Here is a 21791-nt window from a genome sequence, read left to right as displayed (position 1 = left end):
TAGTATGATGACACTCTTGACTCCTCTGAAATGGTCTTTCCACTAGTTCTTGTCCGTTAATTGGATCTCGGAGGTGTGGAAGCACGGAAGTGGGGTGAGATTCTTAAGGAGACACGGTGTTACTTCTGTCAAGGTGTTATTTCGGAATTTTGATGCACGGGTTTTATCCTGGGTAGCGGTTTTAATCCTGGGCACGGTTTGAATCCTGGATCACGGTTTTAATCCTCGGATGACGACTTTTGTAGAAGGATTTCGGATGACGACTGACTTTGGGGTCTTTTTTCTTTTCTTTTTTCATTCCTCTTGGGTCTTTTCCATGAGGTCAGGTGATGGCCTTTAATGGTCGCCCGTCCAATATGTCTTTTCCATTCAAAGTTCCTGGTGACACATCCCTGACTAACTTGATCCGACTCAACAAGGAACAAACCCCGTGGGAAATAATTTTTATGGCTTTTAGCCTAACTCGATAAAACGCTCGAATTTAACCGATTAAATTTTCTAATAATTAAAATTTAAAATAACACTTTATTGTGGGTCTGTTCGTCCCTCACATAAATATGGTAATTGTTTCAGCAAGTTCTTCTAGTGTAAGAGTCAATAAAATTAGAATTTCCAGTAATTGTAGTTATATTTATTTATATAAAGACACTGAACATGCCAATTAAACATAATTAAATTAAATTTTCATTAAAACTTTGTTTTAAATTTAATTGTTGGAAAAGTGTGTGAAGCATGTTGAGTGTCTTTATATGCTATAGTAGTTTCAGCTGTAATTAATTATTATTGATTTTTTTAATTTATTTTCCTTCATATTATCAATCAAATGTACAGTGGTGCCTCATATAATGTATTCAATACTTAATCCATTCCAGGTGCACGTCCGTTAAGTGAAAAGTCCGTTATACGAAATGCATTTTCCCATAGAAATACGTGTTAAAACATATAATTTGTTTTGCAGCATAAAATAACCATGCCATAAAAAAATGAAAATGGAGCAGTCGCCAATTATGCCGGGTAGTCAGATGTTGTGAGGAGGTGGAGGAACGCTTTTTTCACACATTCATACAGATACAAACTTTTTACACATTGCAGTGGGTCTCTTTTTATTGTTTTTTAATCGGAGTCAGATTCAGGAGAGGCTAGCAGAGCTTGCAGGGTCAACTTCTCTTGTTCCATTTTTTGTCTTTTGGCAGCTGGCTTCTTGAAAAACATGTCCAAGGTGGTCTGTTTCTCTCTCTTCTTCAACACCTGTCGGAAATGAAGGGTGTCATTGTAGAGATCATTGATCCTGTTGGTCTCAGCTCTGTTTGGATAATGAGTGTTGGTAAACTGTTCGACCTCTCCCCATTTGACAAGGAAGTTTTTGTCAACTTTCACTCCTTCTGATGATTTCTTGCTTTGTTTCAATTGAAATCACTTTTCTGTTTTTTTAGAAGCACAACACTTGAATAAATGTAAATACCATGCACTGAGGTGATGTACTGTACGTAATAAACAAGGGAACAAGCCGAATCCCAACGGGAGCTCTGTACTTCAGGTATACTAATAATATATTATAAAAATAGCAGATTGTCATTGGCAACGGCAAAAGAGTGGAAACATCATTTGCACTTGTTTGCAGCCAGTCCGTTGCTTGAGTCACATAATGGCCAAACAGAAAGTCCGTTGTTTGCAGCGTCTGTTATTCAAGGCATACGTTATACGAGGCACCACTGTATATTTTTACCAGTACAGATAAATCCTAAAGTGATTACAATAAGTGAATTCTATTGTGTGTATATATATATATATATTTGTAATTAATATAAATTTTGTCTTAAATTTCAGGTATTTTGTAGAAAAGAAACCAATTTGGGAAGAAGAATTGGTAGCATTGAAAAAGAATGTTAGAATTGATAATTCAATTTCACAATATACAGGAGGTCTTATAAAAGTAATTTTCATTGATATTTTAGATAAATTAAATTGATGTATATCTAAAAACAAATTTATTTTGCACAGTTTATTTATTAATAAATATTAAATTAAAATTTTATAGAAGTAAAGTTACTTCTATACAGTTTTTAAATGTTTATTAAAATTTATTTTAATAGAATGATTTAGAATAAATAGTTATTTTTGCTTAAAAAAATATTTTAAAATACTTTTGTATCTGTATTTGTATAATACATGTTGTATTATTTATTTCTGTATGTCAAATACAGTACTGAATCGATTATCTGGGAACATTGGTACTGAAAATGATCCAGATTTAACATATACAAATTAATACACTTCTGAAGTAGAGTCTGTTTGAGTATTATTAATCCTCTTAAAATATAGAATACCACATAAAGTATAATGTTTAGGATGAAAATTAAGCAAAGAAGAGTAAATAACATAAATGAACTGGCATCACATGATACATATGCCACAGAAATCAAACAAAGCATCCTTATGGCAAACTNCACATCATTTATTAACAGCTAGATATATACACATATTTACATTAATACTTAATTAATTGTAATTTGCAGGTTAAATAATTTACATCAATTAATTAATTTTTGTAATTAACAAAATACAAAACATATATGTCTACTTTTAGTGACATATTTCTTTAATTGTATTAATTAGTAATGCTGTAATTCAACAAATGATTGACATTTGGTTTAGATATAGTTTTATAATTCAGTTAAAGAATTTTATATATGAGGGCAATCCAGAAAGTAATTTACATTTTAGAATAAAAAAAACCCAAATGAAAGGAAACATTATATACATTTGAATGCAGCACTCTTAAACTATTTTCAACATAGTCACAGTTTAAATTGAGGCACTTATTATAACGGTGCACCAGCTTATTCATTTCATTGTCATAGAATTTTGCCGCCTGAGATTTCAACCACTCATTTGTGCCTGTCTGCAGTTCTGTGTCATCATTGAAGTGCTACATTGCAAGCCACAACTTCATGTATGGAAACAAATCGTAGTCTCAGTGCAAGATCTGGCCTGTATAGCAAATGATCAAATGTCTCCCATCCCGAGACCATTTAAGAGCTGTCGAGTGCAATTGGCCATATGTGGACAGGCATTGTCATAAAAACAAACAAAATCTTTGAACTCAATTTACCCCAATGTTTGTTTTGAATCGCTCTTTTTAACTTTTTTAATGTTTCACAATATCTCTCAGAGTTGAATCATGTTTGAGGAAAGACACCAGAAGCACATTCTTCCTGTCCCAAAAAACAATTGCCATGATTTTTCTTGCTGACAACATTTGCAAAAATTTCCTTGGTTTTGTGGGAGAACTTGTGTATTTCCACTCCTTGAACTGGTTTTTTGTCTCACAATTTACATGTTTTATTCAAGTCTCATCTTCAGTTGCAACCTGATCAAGAAGTGAGTCACCATCTCTGTGGTAAACTTTCAGAAATGTCAACAATGCTGCCATGTGCTGTTTTTTGTGGTTGTCTGACAAGATTTTTGGTATCCATCTGGCACAAAACTTATGGTAGCCTAGCTTGTGTGTTACAACTTAATGCAACAAACTCCTTGAAATTTGTGGAAACTCAAATGAGAGCTCTGTAATTGTGAAATGGTGGTTTCCATTGATTTTCGTCACCAGTTCATCAGTCAGAATGTTCGGTTGGCCACTTTTGCTTTTCATCAAGAACGTTAGTGCGGCCATTTTTAAACACAGTGCACCATTGCCTCACTCTGCCTTCACTCATTATGTTGTTTCCATACACTTCATAAAGTTGCCAATAAATTTTAATTGACCTGTGATTTTTTGCTGACAAAAACTCAACCACTTGTTCCCTATTTTTCATTTAGGAATTTTTAATTAAACATAAAAAAATACTTAAAACTGAAAAAAAACGAAAGAAATGCGTTAATTTTCAAGAAAAAGCTTCAAACTTTATTTTCCATTGATCCAAAAAATATTAAAACCATATAATATCACATTAGCACCCACAATAAACAATAAAAGCAAATATTTTTTAAAAAATTACGTTTTTTATTGCGATTTCCGACCCTCCGACTTAATTAAACGTATATATATAAAATCTATTAATTAAAAAAATTAAAAAACTATTGGAGGTCGTTTTTGACATCAGAAACTAGCTTTAAATAACTTTACGGAAGTAAAATCTGTGCACTAGAACTTTAGAACAATGAATGAAATTTGATATCAAAATCCCATTAAAAAACAATTAAATTAATCACTGATTGCACTTCACAACTTGCGGGATTTTCAATTGCAGCACACATTTTAAACATTTACAGTGGACAAAGCAGAAGCAACACAAACCACATGCTAACACAGCTGAATATGTAACAAGTGAAGATACGCTCTGACACCTAAATGGTGACTCTAACCCAACACTATGCCCCTAGCAGCCAAAATGTAAGTTACTTTCTGGATTGTCCGGATATATTAAATTACAAGTATATAAAAATTTTGATATAAATGTATTGAAAATTACATTTTTTATTAAAAAATATTCATGAATTGTTTATATTGTTCTCAATAATTCAGTTGTGAGTTTGAAAGATTTTTGTTGGAAAACTTTGACATAATCTGGCATTTTACTTTTAGATAGAAAATGCTCGACAGACTATTTTATTTGAATTAGAAGATATTAACATGAAACCTGATAAGGAACCATTATTATGTGAAATGATACATGCAGTAAGTAAATGTATTTTACTATACAACTTGATTCTTATTATTTCAAAAAAATGTTTATTTCAATCATTGAAAAGTTTTTAAGGTAGAAGTATTAAATATGACAGGATTGTTAGTTTTTTTTTAAACACTTTTAATAGTAAAACATAAGAAATAAATTAGATGGACAATCCATATATTAAAAATAATAATAAGCATAATTAAAAACATTTATGTAATTTCAATATAAATGGCAAAAGAATAGGAATACAAAGCAATATAAGGAATAATAGTGCAAGTTCAAGATCATCACAGTTCATGATTACTTATTTTAAAAAGTTTGATGCTTCTACATCTTCTGAATGTAGGTGTGTATAATTGTATAATAGCATTTAGTAAAATCATATCGTATGAATTTTCGTAATGCTAATTTGGGAGCAAAGAACAAATATCGAGTGGGAAATTTTGATGGCATATTTCTTTAAGTATTGAATTTTATTAAATTGGAAAAATGCTCACAAAAATATGAAATGTTCTCAAAAATGTTTAGAGATAAGATCGTTAAAATTTGAGATTTTAAGATTATATTAATTTGAATTAATTAAGTTAATGATTTTAAAAAATTCCTGAATTTAATAACTTAATTTATTCAAATGTGATCTGGAAAACTGTTAGTGTATATGATATTTAAAATAACTGAGTTTTAACATTGTTACATTACTAAATTATTAAAGATCAAAAGATTTCGAGTGATAACAATGGATTCAGATATTTCATCATGCTACTACTTTCTTGCCATGATTGTCTTTCCATATTGCAGTTCTTTTTTAATTCTAAAAATTTTTCTGAATCAGCCTTCTGATAAAATGCAACAAAACAAAATTTAATGTATAATAATTTATTTTGAGTTATTATATTTTAAAATATTATTTTATTTAATTAGTATTATTATGAAATATTTAAAAATTTAAATTAGGCTGCATATAGGGATAACACCTTAGGACTGCCCAAGCTTTGTCCTGTCGAAAATGTCTCGGTTATTGATCGTTCAGTCATCTTTACTTACTTAAAACATCATTACACACCTTCCAGAATGGTCATTGCAGGTGTTGGTGTTGATCATGATGCACTTGTGGAAAGTGCAGAAAGGTAAATATATATTTATTTCTATTATTTTTGTTAGTTAATCCTTTAAAATTTTCTTTGTCTTATTATAACATTCCCAGTTATATTTAGGTCATATTGTGCATCTATAAAATTGCTTGCTGCTATTATTACATTTTTAGTAATTTCTACCATTAACTAAAGATAATTCTGGCAATAAGTTTTCATGATACAAATATTTATTTTACAGAAGTTTTAATTGTTTTATATCATAATATATATCTTGTAATATAAGATATTAGGCAACTTTATCTAATTAAGAAAAACTGTAATAAAAAAATCTGGAGTGTAGTAGTAATTTTTATACTAAACTAATTGAAATTCATATTGTAAAAACAATAATAATAAAGTTGTTGTTGGAATTTCAACATACACCATGAAGCTAGAAGTATTTGGACATCTAACTTTAGGTGAAACAACAGCATTTATTTGCAAAAATCAATAATTTATCCATTTATCTTTGATTGTAATTACTGCAGTGAGTCTTCTAAGCTTTCTATTTCCATTAAATTTAAATACTATAAATCTGTTCAGGAAAAAGTAATATTTTTTTTAGTACAATGCAGTCTGACAGAAGATTCAAGCATGCCCATCAGAATGAAAGAGTATGTGGCATGATTTAACACTCCACTAGACTCTCTTCCATTGTTTTGTTCTCTGCAAGCAAAACACTGAAGTCATCATTTGGTATTGCTTCTAATAGTAAAGGTCTTGTGCCTAGTTTGTTTAATATGTAACCAAGGAAATGAAATTTTCCTGGTATTAATAACTGTTCCAGTAGCTTTCTTTCATATCAATTGCAATGTGATGTGCACAACTACTTCAAATTTTCCATTAAGTGTCTTTGGATATGATCATTCAGTTTGCACAGCCTCCCAGAATAAATTTTTGCTTTAGATGATCATTCAATTTCTAATCAATAACATGTACAAATAGAAAATAAGCCCAAAGTATTTTAATCTAAAAAATCCATTATGCATTTTATTAATGAATTATATCAGATATGGTATATTTTGCACAAATTACTTACTAAGATGGCATTGGTCACCTTACCCCATTAAAAACAAATGTTTAAATATAAAATAAAAAATTTAAATATGAACATTATTGAATATAACATTATTAAATTACATATTATATAAGTTATATATCACTTGCAATAAATATCGAACAAATTTATGTCAACAGAATTGGTTTAGTCATCATAAATTTGTCGTGTTTATTTATTAAAAAACTTTTTGGATGAATGAGTAGGAATTGAGGTGAATCTAAGATTCATATAAATGTGACCGTAGGGTCAGCACCTCTTCGGCGCCCTGTCAGGATGACACCACCGAGTCTCTAAGGGACTCGGAAAACGCGACTTTATGTCACGAGATTCGCAAGCGGTAGCGTGTGAGCGCTTGGATTCGGAGTAGAGGTGAGGAGAGAGACGAGGAAGTGACTCACTCGGACTCCATATGTTCTAACAAAAAATCAATTTTAATAATAAACAAAGAAAATACAGAGATATCGGCCATATTAGCGGACTTAATTATACTATTCCGTTCGAGAGAGAGAGTTTACAACCGAATCGCGGGTTGATAAATACCTTTCTTTTTCCTAGGTCGCAGATCTGTAGTATGATGACACTCTTGACTCCTCTGAAATGGTCTTTCCACTAGTTCTTGTCCGTTAATTGGATCTCGGAGGTGTGGAAGCACGGAAGTGGGGTGAGATTCTTAAGGAGACACGGTGTTACTTCTGTCAAGGTGTTATTTCGGAATTTTGATGCACGGGTTTTATCCTGGGTTGCGGTTTTAATCCTGGGCACGGTTTGAATCCTGGATCACGGTTTTAATCCTCGGATGACGACTTTTGTAGAAGGATTTCGGATGACGACTGACTTTGGGGTCTTTTTTCTTTTCTTTTTTCATTCCTCTTGGGTCTTTTCCATGAGGTCAGGTGATGGCCTTTAATGGTCGCCCGTCCAATATGTCTTTTCCATTCAAAGTTCCTGGTGACACATCCCTGACTAACTTGATCCGACTCAACAAGGAACAAACCCCGTGGGAAATAATTTTTATGGCTTTTAGCCTAACTCGATAAAACGCTCGAATTTAACCGATTAAATTTTCTAATAATTAAAATTTAAAATAACACTTTATTGTGGGTCTGTTCGTCCCTCACATAAATATGGTAATTGTTTCAGCAAGTTCTTCTAGTGTAAGAGTCAATAAAATTAGAATTTCCAGTAATTGTAGTTATATTTATTTATATAAAGACACTGAACATGCCAATTAAACATAATTAAATTAAATTTTCATTAAAACTTTGTTTTAAATTTAATTGTTGGAAAAGTGTGTGAAGCATGTTGAGTGTCTTTATATGCTATAGTAGTTTCAGCTGTAATTAATTATTATTGATTTTTTTAATTTATTTTCCTTCATATTATCAATCAAATGTACAGTGGTGCCTCATATAATGTATTCAATACTTAATCCATTCCAGGTGCACGTCCGTTAAGTGAAAAGTCCGTTATACGAAATGCATTTTCCCATAGAAATACGTGTTAAAACATATAATTTGTTTTGCAGCATAAAATAACCATGCCATAAAAAAATGAAAATGGAGCAGTCGCCAATTATGCCGGGTAGTCAGATGTTGTGAGGAGGTGGAGGAACGCTTTTTTCACACATTCATACAGATACAAACTTTTTACACATTGCAGTGGGTCTCTTTTTATTGTTTTTTAATCGGAGTCAGATTCAGGAGAGGCTAGCAGAGCTTGCAGGGTCAACTTCTCTTGTTCCATTTTTTGTCTTTTGGCAGCTGGCTTCTTGAAAAACATGTCCAAGGTGGTCTGTTTCTCTCTCTTCTTCAACACCTGTCGGAAATGAAGGGTGTCATTGTAGAGATCATTGATCCTGTTGGTCTCAGCTCTGTTTGGATAATGAGTGTTGGTAAACTGTTCGACCTCTCCCCATTTGACAAGGAAGTTTTTGTCAACTTTCACTCCTTCTGATGATTTCTTGCTTTGTTTCAATTGAAATCACTTTTCTGTTTTTTTAGAAGCACAACACTTGAATAAATGTAAATACCATGCACTGAGGTGATGTACTGTACGTAATAAACAAGGGAACAAGCCGAATCCCAACGGGAGCTCTGTACTTCAGGTATACTACTAATATATTATAAAAATAGCAGATTGTCATTGGCAACGGCAAAAGAGTGGAAACATCATTTGCACTTGTTTGCAGCCAGTCCGTTGCTTGAGTCACATAATGGCCAAACAGAAAGTCCGTTGTTTGCAGCGTCTGTTATTCAAGGCATACGTTATACGAGGCACCACTGTATATTTTTACCAGTACAGATAAATCCCAAAGTGATTACAATAAGTGAATTCTATTGTGTGTATATATATATATATTTGTAATTAATATAAATTTTGTCTTAAATTTCAGGTATTTTGTAGAAAAGAAACCAATTTGGGAAGAAGAATTGGTAGCATTGAAAAAGAATGTTAGAATTGATAATTCAATTTCACAATATACAGGAGGTCTTATAAAAGTAATTTTCATTGATATTTTAGATAAATTAAATTGATGTATATCTAAAAACAAATTTATTTTGCACAGTTTATTTATTAATAAATATTAAATTAAAATTTTATAGAAGTAAAGTTACTTCTATACAGTTTTTAAATGTTTATTAAAATTTATTTTAATAGAATGATTTAGAATAAATAGTTATTTTTGCTTAAAAAAATATTTTAAAATACTTTTGTATCTGTATTTGTATAATACATGTTGTATTATTTATTTCTGTATGTCAAATACAGTACTGAATCGATTATCTGGGAACATTGGTACTGAAAATGATCCAGATTTAACATATACAAATTAATACACTTCTGAAGTAGAGTCTGTTTGAGCATTATTAATCCTCTTAAAATATAGAATACCACATAAAGTATAATGTTTAGGATGAAAATTAAGCAAAGAAGAGTAAATAACATAAATGAACTGGCATCACATGATACATATGCCACAGAAATCAAACAAAGCATCCTTATGGCAAACTACAGCTGTGCTACATCCTGCCAAATTAGAAAATAGCTTGTTTTCTGGAAACTTTAGATTTCTGTAAGCTGGATAATTGATCTGGTGTGGCAGGTGCAGGAACAATGGCATGTCTTAAGTTTAAAATTTTAGCTAATGGTGTGTGTGTTTTTTACCATTTATGTAATTTTGCATTTGCCAAAATATACAAATTGGGTACCCAATTACACTGTTGTTGATAAAGCAGCATTTTTAACAATCCATCTGGAAATCCCAAATAAGTTTATTAATAACAACCTACGGACTCATAACTGATCAATAACCATCTCGGAAGACCTGCTAGACATCACAATTTAATCACACCTGAAGAACCATATGTCATCATTTGCAACTTTCAATCACTATACTCAGCAATACAAATAAAAACATTCTTTTGTATGCTATGTGTCTTCCTGTTTAACAACATTAAAGACTCCAGAAAGCACCCCTTCCTATATCCAAATTGTAAATGATGTCTACTAACTGAATCCTCAAGTTAGCAGACATCATTTTCCATTTGTTTTTCTTTGAATTCAATTTGGAAATGTAACGTACCTACAACAAAGAGGTGTATCTATGGATAGCCAAATTTTGATCACCTTATATGAAATAGTGAGATTATCAGTGCTTTTGCATGGTTAACTCATAATCAGGCCACAAAGGTTCTAAATATGAGGGTCATACTGAAAGTCACAAGCAACAATTTTTTATAAATCAGATTAATTTATTTTTGAAAAAACAAATACATCAGATTATTTTTCAGACTTTTCTTTATTTTTCCATGTAGTCTTTTTTTTTTTTTTGGATGCATTTTCTCACCATTGTGGGAACTTGAAAATTCCCTTATGATAGAACTTTGTTGCAGCACTACAAAAATAACTGGCGCACTACTTTCTTGGTGTCCTCTCCATTTCATAGAGTGATCCTTACATGCTTTCCTTCACAACACTGTAAAGATGATAATCAGAGGGTGCTAATTTGGGACTGATTGCAGTATGCAGAAGAAATTTTCTTCTCGTTTTTCAAATTTTCTCCATTGTGTAACAGTGTGGGACCTCTATTGTTCTGCTTCAGGATGATCTTCTTTTCAGAAACAGTGCACAACAGAGCTTATGAAGTGTCATGATGTACTAATCAGCATTAATGGTGTGCACAAGTTGAAGAAATTCCACTTGAATCACCCCATCTACATCCCAGAAAATGGAGCTCTGTGGATGGCTGCTATGAGGCCAATCTTTGGTGCTTGGATTTCCACCTTTAAAATGTTTTACTCATTGTCTAACACTGCTGGCACCTATATACACATTTCCATATGCATGCTGAATTTTCTGATGAGTTTCTCCAGTGGAGATTCCTTCTTTAACAAGCACGCTGGCAAAAGGAAACATTAGTTGCAGCCATTTTGTAGAGGCTGCCTGTGGTCACGTGATGGAAGCTAATGATGCCATGACTCATGCATGGTACTGTCTACAGTCTGTAGATTATGACAATGTTCTTAGCTCTCCATAATTAATAGATTGTGATTTATGAAAAATTGTTGCTCACGACTTTCATATGACCTATGTAGTTTAAAGAACTGTGATTTTGATTTACTTAACTTCTGAATAAATATTGATAAAAAAAATGTATAGTATATAAAATGAGGATGATAACTATGATAAAAATTTCACAAATTTAGAACAAATACTAAAAAAACAAGTCTTTTCAAGTGTTTTTCCATATTTCGAAATCAGTTAGACTAGTCTGAAGGGGGGACAGCAGAGTCTACCTTTATTTTGAGACTCTTGTCTGTCACTGTATGCAAAAGATATTAAAAATCCCTTCAATGACAGCATAATTGTAATTTTATATTGATATAAAGTATAAGTTAATTGATAAACACAATGCAGTCCATAAATTTTAGGGCAGGAATTATAAAAAAAAAATTCAAAATATTCAAAAGATAATACTTTTTTTTTCATTGGCACGTATCAGGCTTTAGCACTGTCGTATTTGCAGATGTTCACACCATCCAGATAGCTTCAATTTTAACTCGGAAAATAGAAAATATTCTGTGGGTGACAAATCTGGTGAATAAGATAGATGATAAAAGATGGGTTTTTTCATGTCAAAAGTTGAATCATACTTGCAGTCTTGTGTTCTGGTGCATTATTGTGCAATGGGAAAAAATCTTGGAATCAGAATACAGAGGGAAAAACATGCTGAATGCATCTATAAACATTTCAAATATCAATGTTTTTAATAATAAGCCAAACAATCATCATATTGAATAGGGCTACTGCTATTAAATTTAATAAGAGATGATGTGTAACGCCTACTTCTAGTACCAAATTACTTAAGAATTTAATTAATAATAGTGGTAAAGTAGACCAATTCAATATTGTGATCATCTGGCTTATTGTGCTGGATGCATTTGGAGAGACAATCCAATACTTTTTTCTTTATTTATAAAACTCTGCATTCACTCTTCTTCCTTCAAGTACAAATTTTTTATGAATCATGCTTTGTGGGTAAAAAATGAGCAATATTGTTTTGATGTGTGACTTTTGCAATTTCAGTTTCTCAGATTGGTTTAGATCTTTGTTACCTTATTCCTCTTGAACCAGTTTTAGGGTTTCTGTAACAGAAAGACCTATCTTAAAGCAAAATTTAATTCTCTTTACACTTTTTAAATCTGTGACATAGCTGCAGAAATACAGTTTACATTAGATCTTATAACTTGCAAGTTTCTGAACATATGCTAGTGATACTCTGCATGTAAACAGACAATAGTTGCTATTATTTAATTAGCACATTGACCAATACATTACTACACTATTAATCTGGAAAAGATTTAGTCTTAAAACTCATGGACTGCACTGCCTATAATGTAACAAACTGGATTCTATGACTTACAGATGTCTAATATTTTATTTAAATTTATTTTCAGGTAGAAAAAGATCTTTCAAATGTTAGCCTTGGACCGACACCAATTCCTGAACTTGCACATTTTGTGTTGGGTCTAGAGAGCAGTTCTCATAAAGATGTAGACTTTATTCCATTTTGTGTTTTAAATATGATGATGGGTGGAGGAGGTTCTTTTTCTGCTGGTGGTCCTGGGAAAGGCATGTATACAAGGCTCTATACAAATGTTTTAAACAGGTAATTTAATTTTGATTAATTTATTAAGAAGTTTTAACTTAAATAATAGAACTGTAAGGAGAATTCAAAACGTTACTGTTCATGGGTAATAAATTAATAAGTAATGCAGAAAGTCTAAAAAAGTCACCATGGGCATTAAGGCAATTATCCTATTGCTTGAAAAAATCAAAAATGCCTTTCTGATAAAATTCCCATGGTGAGGACTTGGAACAATTACAAAGTGAACACTAGTCAGAGCATTCATTCCAAATAGCCAGCCAACCTTTCATCCCTCTCTTCATGGGTCCAAATGCAGTAAAGTAATCTAAGATGTCTACAGCATTGTCATAGAACAAAATGACACCAAAGCTCAGAATTTCATGTTGTTTTGCTCTAATGGCTGCACACAGATGGTCTAAAGAGCTGCAGTAGTTCTGCACAATTATGCTCTGATCAGATATTCAATGAACCCTCAGAATCAAAAATGCACCTGAACTTTTTCAGACAAGGAGATGACAGGTGCCATTATTGCATAGTCATTGGTTTTGATTCTGGTTTGAAGTAGTTGCACCATATTTCATCACTGCTGACTACAGATTCCAAGAACTTGTTGCCTTCCTTATAGATTTTCAATTAAGCAGGTCATGTGATCATTCTTTTGAGATTCATTTAGGAAATTGGAATTCCACTCAAACAAACCTTATAAAATTCAAGATCCTGTGTGATAACATGCACACTTTCTAGTGATATATCAAGGTTTTCTAACAACTGCTTGATGGACACCCTATGATTATGGAATATACATGTTTCGATTGTTATAATATATTCATCTGTTCTGGATATGACAGGCATTTCATGGAAAATCAGCTGTTGGTTTGTAACCATGTCTAAAGTATGAGCCTCATTCCATTATTGATACCTTTGACAGAAATATATATCAAACACACTCAAATAACTTTGAACATTAAAAAACATTTTAGTTATTAAATTTTTGTTGCTTTTTCAATGTTATTTGAGTGTGTCTGTTAACTTTACACAGCAGCTCTAAATTAGACATATACTGTACATCTGTATACTGTAGTCATTAGTTGATGTATTTGCCAGGTATTTTACTTTCTGTACTTAGATCAATTGAATAACTGCTCTGTGGACAGACTTGGACATGCAGTGACAATTTGATATAACTGTTATTGCATTTAAACTTGATATGTTGCATCTAACAATGATTCCATTTTGAGCCAAAGTAAAGTAATTTAAACATGCATAGTAATCTAGAATGTTATTTGATCAGGCATCATGAATTGAAACTTTTTGAATATGTATGTTACTGTAAAAGCCTGTATATTGGTAAATCCTAGGTTTTACTTGTAAATCTTCCACTTTATAAAAATCCTTACATTTACCAACATGAGTTGGTAAATGTAAGGATTTTTATAAAGTGAGATGATTTTCTGGGCTTTTACCATTAGAATTTGGTACATGCTAGGTTTTACTAAAGACGATTAGTAAATGCTGGTTTTGGAAATAAAACTATGAGTATTTTAATAATCATTTATTGCAATTATTATAAACAGTCAACTTACTAAGTCCTATTTATTAATAACTAGTGAAACAGTTTAAAAATACTTTTTTAACATAACAAAAAATTAAATTATCTTGTCAAAAATAATATAATAGCTTATGTTGGCTAAACTAATCAATAATCACAGTATTTTTTCTAATCATTTGGTATTCATTGTCATTTAATAAAAGTAAAAAAAGGATTTTACTTGTTACAACATGGAGAGCTATCATGGCATTTAGAATTACAAAGTAATCCTGATGACTTGCAAGTGCACTTCTTCATTACGCATTTTTTCAGGCAGTTGCATTTCTTGAAACCTTGTCCTCCAGTCAAAGACAATTTTGTGACAACTTCTCAAAGACTCGCTTCTTTATCTTTAACAACTTCTTCTATCTTGATAAAATCTTCAGGTAAATTGATTTTGTGTATAAAGCTGCTTTAGTACTCCAATTTTGGTACCTAGTTGGTAAAACTCGTTGTCCTTTACATCTACTACAACTGCAATAACGTTTTTCGGGTCGGTTTTAGCTTTGTCAATTTCAGGCACTTTCAGTCTTACATTTTGGCCAATTTTCACATTTGGATATTTATCAACAGACGTGGCTTTAATTTTTTCAGCTTGTTTCTTCAAACTCAATTTTGCATTGTTTCTTATAGTCACCACAGATTCTATCTTATTTGGTATTGGCTCTATAGTTACAAGAACTTCCTGAGATGCAATCGTGTTTTCTGTCTCTGAATCGGTATCTCTCTGAATCGTTACATTGGAACCATCGATTATTTGCTTCGCCTTCATCATCTCAGTAATAATCATTTCATCTTCTTGTGTTTTATCGTTGACAGTGCTATTGTCTATATCCCCTTCTGACTCATTTTCAACAATGCTTTCTTCCTTGTCCTGTTTGATTGCATTTTCGATGACATTATTTTGTTCCGTATTGTCATGCAAATGCAACAGCTTCTCTAAATCATCTTCAGATCTTATAACTAATCATATCACCAAGGATTGCTGAAGTTGCAAGGCTCATTTTCATTGGACAACCAAACATTGCGTCGTAGGGAGAACATTTGATTCCCTCGTGGTATGCTCTATTTTTCATCGCCTGGACGAATCTTAAACCCTCTGACCACTTTGATAACTGATTGGTTTCTATCCACGTGCTCAACATATTTTCTATGTCTTGATTAACACGCTCCACTGACTTTGGCTATGTCTTGCCTTTCCATGTACGATTTTTACATCTGGCCACATAGAGCATAAACTCTCAATAACTTGGTTAGAGAATTCTCGGCCATTATCGAAATGAAAGATGCTCGGGGCTCCAAAAGTGGTGAAAATATCCAAAAAATGGTATGCAACTTCTACGGCACGTTTAGTTTGGAGCACACAAAGGATCACAAATTTGATAAGATGGTCTTGGTAAACTAAAATAAATTTATATTTTCCATCTGGGGTAGTTTGTAGATCTATTAGATTAACCTGACAGCATGAGTTCATTTCACTATGTAGTATAGATCTGACAACAGTGCCCTTTTAAAGTCTTCTGTTTCTTTTGGCAAGGTTAACATAGTTTCAAATATGTCATAGTAGCCTCAACTGTTACATTTTTAAATTTGCGGTTACATTCCTTAAGCATCCTTGCCCTTCCACCGTGGCCAACAGCAACATGCGTTTCTTCGAGAATGTTGAATAAGTCCTTGTAACAAATGTAATACCTTATTTCTCCATCCTTCTCCTTCATAGGCGCAATTAGTTTTTCTTCGCTGCCTATAGTCAAAATGTCGTAACACTTTATAAGCTTGTAATGAACAGCTTGTTTCTTTTTCATGTTCTTTGCAGCTTTTACTTCCTCCAAACACTTTGCGTATTCGTCCCTATTGAGATAAAAGTTATCTTTATTGCTTGCAACGAGCTCGTTCATTATTTCATAAAATCTCCGTTTCACGCTCATCTTGATTCATAAATAACTTTTAGATAGAGAAATCTCAAACAAGATTAGAATTAACGTGCGTGTTCTAATGTGTCAAACAATGGAATGCTGCGAGCGAAGGCGGCGGCTCGGTGCGGGAAGCGGAGACTATTTTTTCAACATTTACCATGTCTCTGAGGTAAAACCTAAGATATACCAAGTAATTGCTGATAAAAGTTCGAAATTAATGATGATTGCAGAACATTTCGGACTTTTACCGCAAAGATTTGGTAAATCTTAGGTTTTACTGGAAGATCTTAGGATTTACCATAGTTCAAGCATTTACAGTAACATGTATATATAAAATTAATAAAACTTCTATTTTGATGTATTACAGATAAATTGCTGATAATTATATTTATTTTTTTGTCTAAAAATTTAGTATGTATAACTCTCACTTAAAATTTCTAATTGATTTTAATTGGTATTTAATAGAATTTGTAAAATTTTGTTTATTTTTTAAATTAGCCTGATTATTAAAATAAAAGAAAAAAAGATCTGGATTATTTACAGGTTTCACTGGATGTATAATGCAACAGCATATAATCATGTATATAATGATAGTGGTATTTTCTGCATTCATGCAAGTGCCCATCCTTCTCAGGTAATTTTTATTTAAATATTTACAAAAACAATTAATATAGATGATTTTATAGCTTGAGAAAAAATATATTGTAATTCTGATATTTTGAAGTTAATAAAAATACAAAATTCTCTCGCAATGTTAGAGGATATACCATTCCAAGAATAACATGTTGTGTCACTTATGCTAATATGTAAAAGTGACACATTTGTTACATAGAGCTTTTGGATTATGAGTTTTACTGCCCACTTTTAATGGACTAATATCAAACTTGTAAAAGTACACAATGTGTAAGCTTAAGTAAAGCATATAATATTTAATTTGGCTAATGTTATATACATACAACCACAGCTGAAAACTCAAGCAAACATTTTAGTGTCAAATAAAATATTTTTTGCGGTACTAGAATAAGTGAGAATATATTTGAAAACTAATGCTTTTTGGACATACTCCTGCTTACTCTAGTATTCCTATGAACTCCCTATATCTTAAGAGTCCATTTGAACTTAACATATCTAAATCTAAGAGTGCAATTAACCTAGATATTTACCAGGCCTGAATCTGATGTATCGTGACATCGTAGGAAGAGTGCATATTGTAAATAACTATTTTATTTAACTATTGTAAAATCTTGATATTTTGAGAATAAAAGTTTGTGTTTCATCAAAATTATCATGTAACATAGCTTAAATAACATTAATTTGATATCGGATTTTAATAAACTGGAAATTAATCTTTTTTTATTAATACTTTTTACCTCTATGTCTTTACTGTTTTACATTTCTGTTATATCTTGTCTACTTTATTAATAGGAGTTATTATACTGGTGTAGTTTCTGTTTAGACTAAGATGTCCTCTCTTTGCTAATCAGAAACTATACCAGTATAATAAGTCCTATTAATAAACAAGTTCCAAGTAGACAGGATATACACAGAAATGTTAATCTTTTTTAATTTGCAAGTTTTTATATTAACATTATCGTTTTATTTTTAAATTTGAAATAATAAACTTTATTATGACAAAGAGACACAAACTTCACAAATTGTGATTTAACAACTGTACAATTTAAAATTTAAAAAGATTCAAATTTTTTATAAGGTAAGTGCATTTAGCTTATATCATTTAATATACAATAATTATAATATCGCACAAAACAGTTATACATTTAGCTAATCCAATATCTAAAAATCCGATGTACATACATGATGTTACACCAACAAGCATATAACTAGTATCAGCAGACATTTAACAGGTATCATAGACTGATGTAAACTCTCTCTCAGTATCTTAGTTGTTAAGTAGTTAGCTTGTAGTTTGTAACCTTTGTATATGTATTTAACTCCTTTATGTTACTTATTAAATTTGTTGTTTTGTTTAATTGGTGTTGATATTTGTTATTGTAGGATCGGTTAGCCTATTGACTTACCCACAACTCCGCCGCTCAATCCAGCCCTCTACTCTGAATTTAGACGGCAAATATAATTGCAAGTTAAGACACGTTATTTCTTAACTGGTGTCAGAAAAAAAAATCAGACTTAAGATCTTCCGATTTAGGTCATCCTGCTAAACTAAAGCCATTCGGTGACAATTGAGCAGGCCTAATCATCCCAATGTTGAACAAAGAGGTTTAAACTGATAGTAATTGACTTCAACTTCTCACATCTCTTCTTGAAATTATGTTATAGTTATACAATTAATTTAAAATTCAAAAATCTTTTCAGAAATAACAGAAATGATGTTTCATATATATTAAAAATTATTTTATAGGTATATTTGCTTAACTATTAGTTTTAATTAAAATACATTTATTGCAATATATGATTGAATGAAATATTTTTAATAAAATATGACTCAAAATAAAATAATATTTGGTTTATATAAGTGTTTGATAAATCTATATTGGAAAATAAAATTATATAATAGTTAGAAAAAAAAACAGAAATCAGCTATTATATTTGATTTTTCCACTCATCTGTATATAGAAACCTCAATACAATTATTATTATACATAAAAGTAGTTAATATACAAAATATAAAATTATATATTAGTTATTAAATTATAATTGTGTAAAAATTGTATATTAATAAGCATCAGAGGAAAATTATAAAGTTCATTTATCTGTAAGAAAATCAGTATGAGTGTTGAATGAAGTATTATAATAATTCAAATATCTGTCTCACTATTAGAATTCTCCATTTTTAAACATCCCCTTAACATCATCATAAAATTAAAAACTTACTTGTACTTACCACAATACAGACTTCTCTCTCTTATTTCATTCCTTATAAAATTCATTTTTTTTTGTCATCCAACATATCTTTGAGTGCAATAGGTAGTTGCCATTATTGAGCCACTGCTTCCTTCCTTAGTCTTTTGAGGGAAGGGTCAACAATACAGTGGTACCTCAGGATACGAAATTAATTTGTTCTGAAACTGAGATTGTATCATGAAAATGTCGTAAGGTGAATCATTTTTCTCCATACGATTACATGTAAAACCAAATAATTTGTTCCAACACAAAAAACACACTCAAATTAAAGCTAAGTAGTACATTAAAAAAAAAAAAACTATAGTAAGGAAAACGCTGAAAAATGCATTTTGTAGTTGTATGTATAAATAACCATAATAGAATAATAATTGATTAAAAAAAAATGTAGTTTTATTTTCACTTTACCTTTGAGGATAGACGGCGGTGGAGGTGTAAACTGGTGGCAGAAGAGAGGGAGAAGGGAAATGATACTAAAACTTAACTTACATAACATAATGTAACAATAACTTAAAAATAACTTAGAAAAGATTTTAAAAAATTAGTGTTGTTTTATATATATTTTTTAAAATTTTTATTCACTGCTTTTTGTTTTCTTTCCTTCACTTCCACCAGTACTTTCACTGGATAGAAGTCACTTGGTAAAATATCTATCCAAAGAAGTTTGGCTTTGCCTACTTTTTAAAATGTTTCTAAAATGATTTAGGTAAATGTCATTACTCCAAGCAGCAATACAGCCAGTGTGAACCTTTTCAAGATATTTCTTTTCAATAAAATCAGTCACTTTCTGATAATTCCTCGAGATTTCCTTTATCGAGCGAGATCCTTCCACGACGAAGCAAACACACGGACTGAGACCAATGAACAGAAGTGAATAAAAAATGGCGCTGCGAACTAATGTAACGTCGTATGGTGAGTTTTTGTTTGTATCATGGAGCAAAATATGTTTGAATTTTGTCATATTTTGAAAATTTCGTATGCTGGGGCATTCATATCCTGAGGTACCACTGTATACCTAAAATAGAAATCAGTTTATATTACTTAAGTGCATTCTACAAACTCTTATTTTTTTCAATTTTATTTAGAGTACAAATTTTTTATATTCAATCATATTGAAAATCATATTGAAAAATACTAAAGATATTTCAATATGATTTTCTTTTAATATATAAAGTTTGTAGAGGCTAATATACACAGTTTTGTGAGACTAATCAGGAGTAGGATGTTACGAGTTCTTGACTCTCTTACCTCTTAATCGACTCAAGACCTTGAGGTCCGGTCTCACTTGTCCAAAAGATGGGTTCTTTTGAGCGGAAGGGTTATAGAGTTAAGGATCGTTAGATCTTATTCATGTCAGGATCTGACACCAATCTATCAATTTATTGGCAGATAGATACACTTTTAAGTGAGGTTGATTTAACAGGTGCGATCTCGTTCATGATTTTTGGTTTGGAATGGAGGTGGTAATGTAGGAAGAAATGCACACCAATCCAAGTTCATTAACAATATACCCGTTTATTGTAGAACGTGTTTACATGGTTATAGATTATTAAGGGTTTGAGAGCACATATCTCTCTCTGGGTTAACATTCCGTATAGGTAATTCCATTTAGGAAAGGTAGCTGACAATATATAATAGTTGTGACCCTAACCACATTTCGAAAGTACTTGAGAGAGAGCTTACATATCATCGTGAGTAGGATAAATACCTCTAATCGTACAGGATGGTTTCTTGACGATCTTTGAATTCGGATCCCAGGCTTGTTGAAATAGTTTGTTGAGTCGACGTAAGTCCAAAAATCGTAGAATAGTTCAGATAGGAAGTCTATCGAAGATGGTGACGACAAGAGGCAGAAAATCCACAGACACACTCACAGTACAAAATATCCCCCCCCCGTGTCGTCATTGCCTTTTATGTGGGGGCTCTCTTCTCGAGATTTCCCCATGTATATCAAAGGGTGATGATCTCCTTTGACCAATGGTGGATTAAGTGACAAAATTATGATATAACAGTTAACTCATCTTCTACAAGGAAGTATTTTCAAGTACAAGGAGTTTTATGATTGATTTTTTTATGAGAAAATTTGTCGGTTGTTTTTCTCTTTTTGAGTTAACCCTAACTTTTATAAAATCATTTTGGTTTCGAAACAAAAACAGTAGATGAAAATGAATAAAAATATTCGAATCTCAGCGTTCTTAAATCCTATCCCTCACAGTTTTCATTTTTGATAAAGCAAGACTTCCAGTTTTGCTTTATGAGTGTTGCTAGAATTATTGTGTAAGTTCAGAAGGGTTCTGTTTTAAATGAAGCCATATGAATTTTGTGTTTATGTCTCTATAAAATTTATATATATATTTATTCTTGCTTTTTAAGGTAGAATCTTACAAAATAGT

At 31.4% G+C, this 21791-nt stretch overlaps 1 protein-coding gene across 1 annotated transcript in view; it reads left to right on the top strand.

Moving 5' to 3' along the window:
- LOC111620725 (mitochondrial-processing peptidase subunit alpha-like) overlaps positions 1-21791 on the top strand; it is a 67494-nt gene that overhangs the window by 30328 nt on the left and 15375 nt on the right. Inside the window, 5 exon segments of the mRNA XM_023362715.1 lie at positions 1828-1933; positions 2973-2998; positions 12850-13035; positions 17062-17152; positions 21063-21089. Coding sequence (XP_023218483.1) covers positions 1828-1933; positions 2973-2998; positions 12850-13035; positions 17062-17152; positions 21063-21089 — 436 coding nt within the window.

This window comes from Centruroides sculpturatus, unplaced genomic scaffold, assembly GCF_000671375.1.
Source record: "Centruroides sculpturatus isolate CEXI.00-Female unplaced genomic scaffold, Cexi_2.0 scaffold274, whole genome shotgun sequence".
Classification (NCBI taxonomy): domain Eukaryota; kingdom Metazoa; phylum Arthropoda; class Arachnida; order Scorpiones; family Buthidae; genus Centruroides; species Centruroides sculpturatus.
The sequence above is the reverse complement of the archived record's forward strand: the minus strand, read 5'-3'. Positions and strand labels throughout refer to the sequence as shown.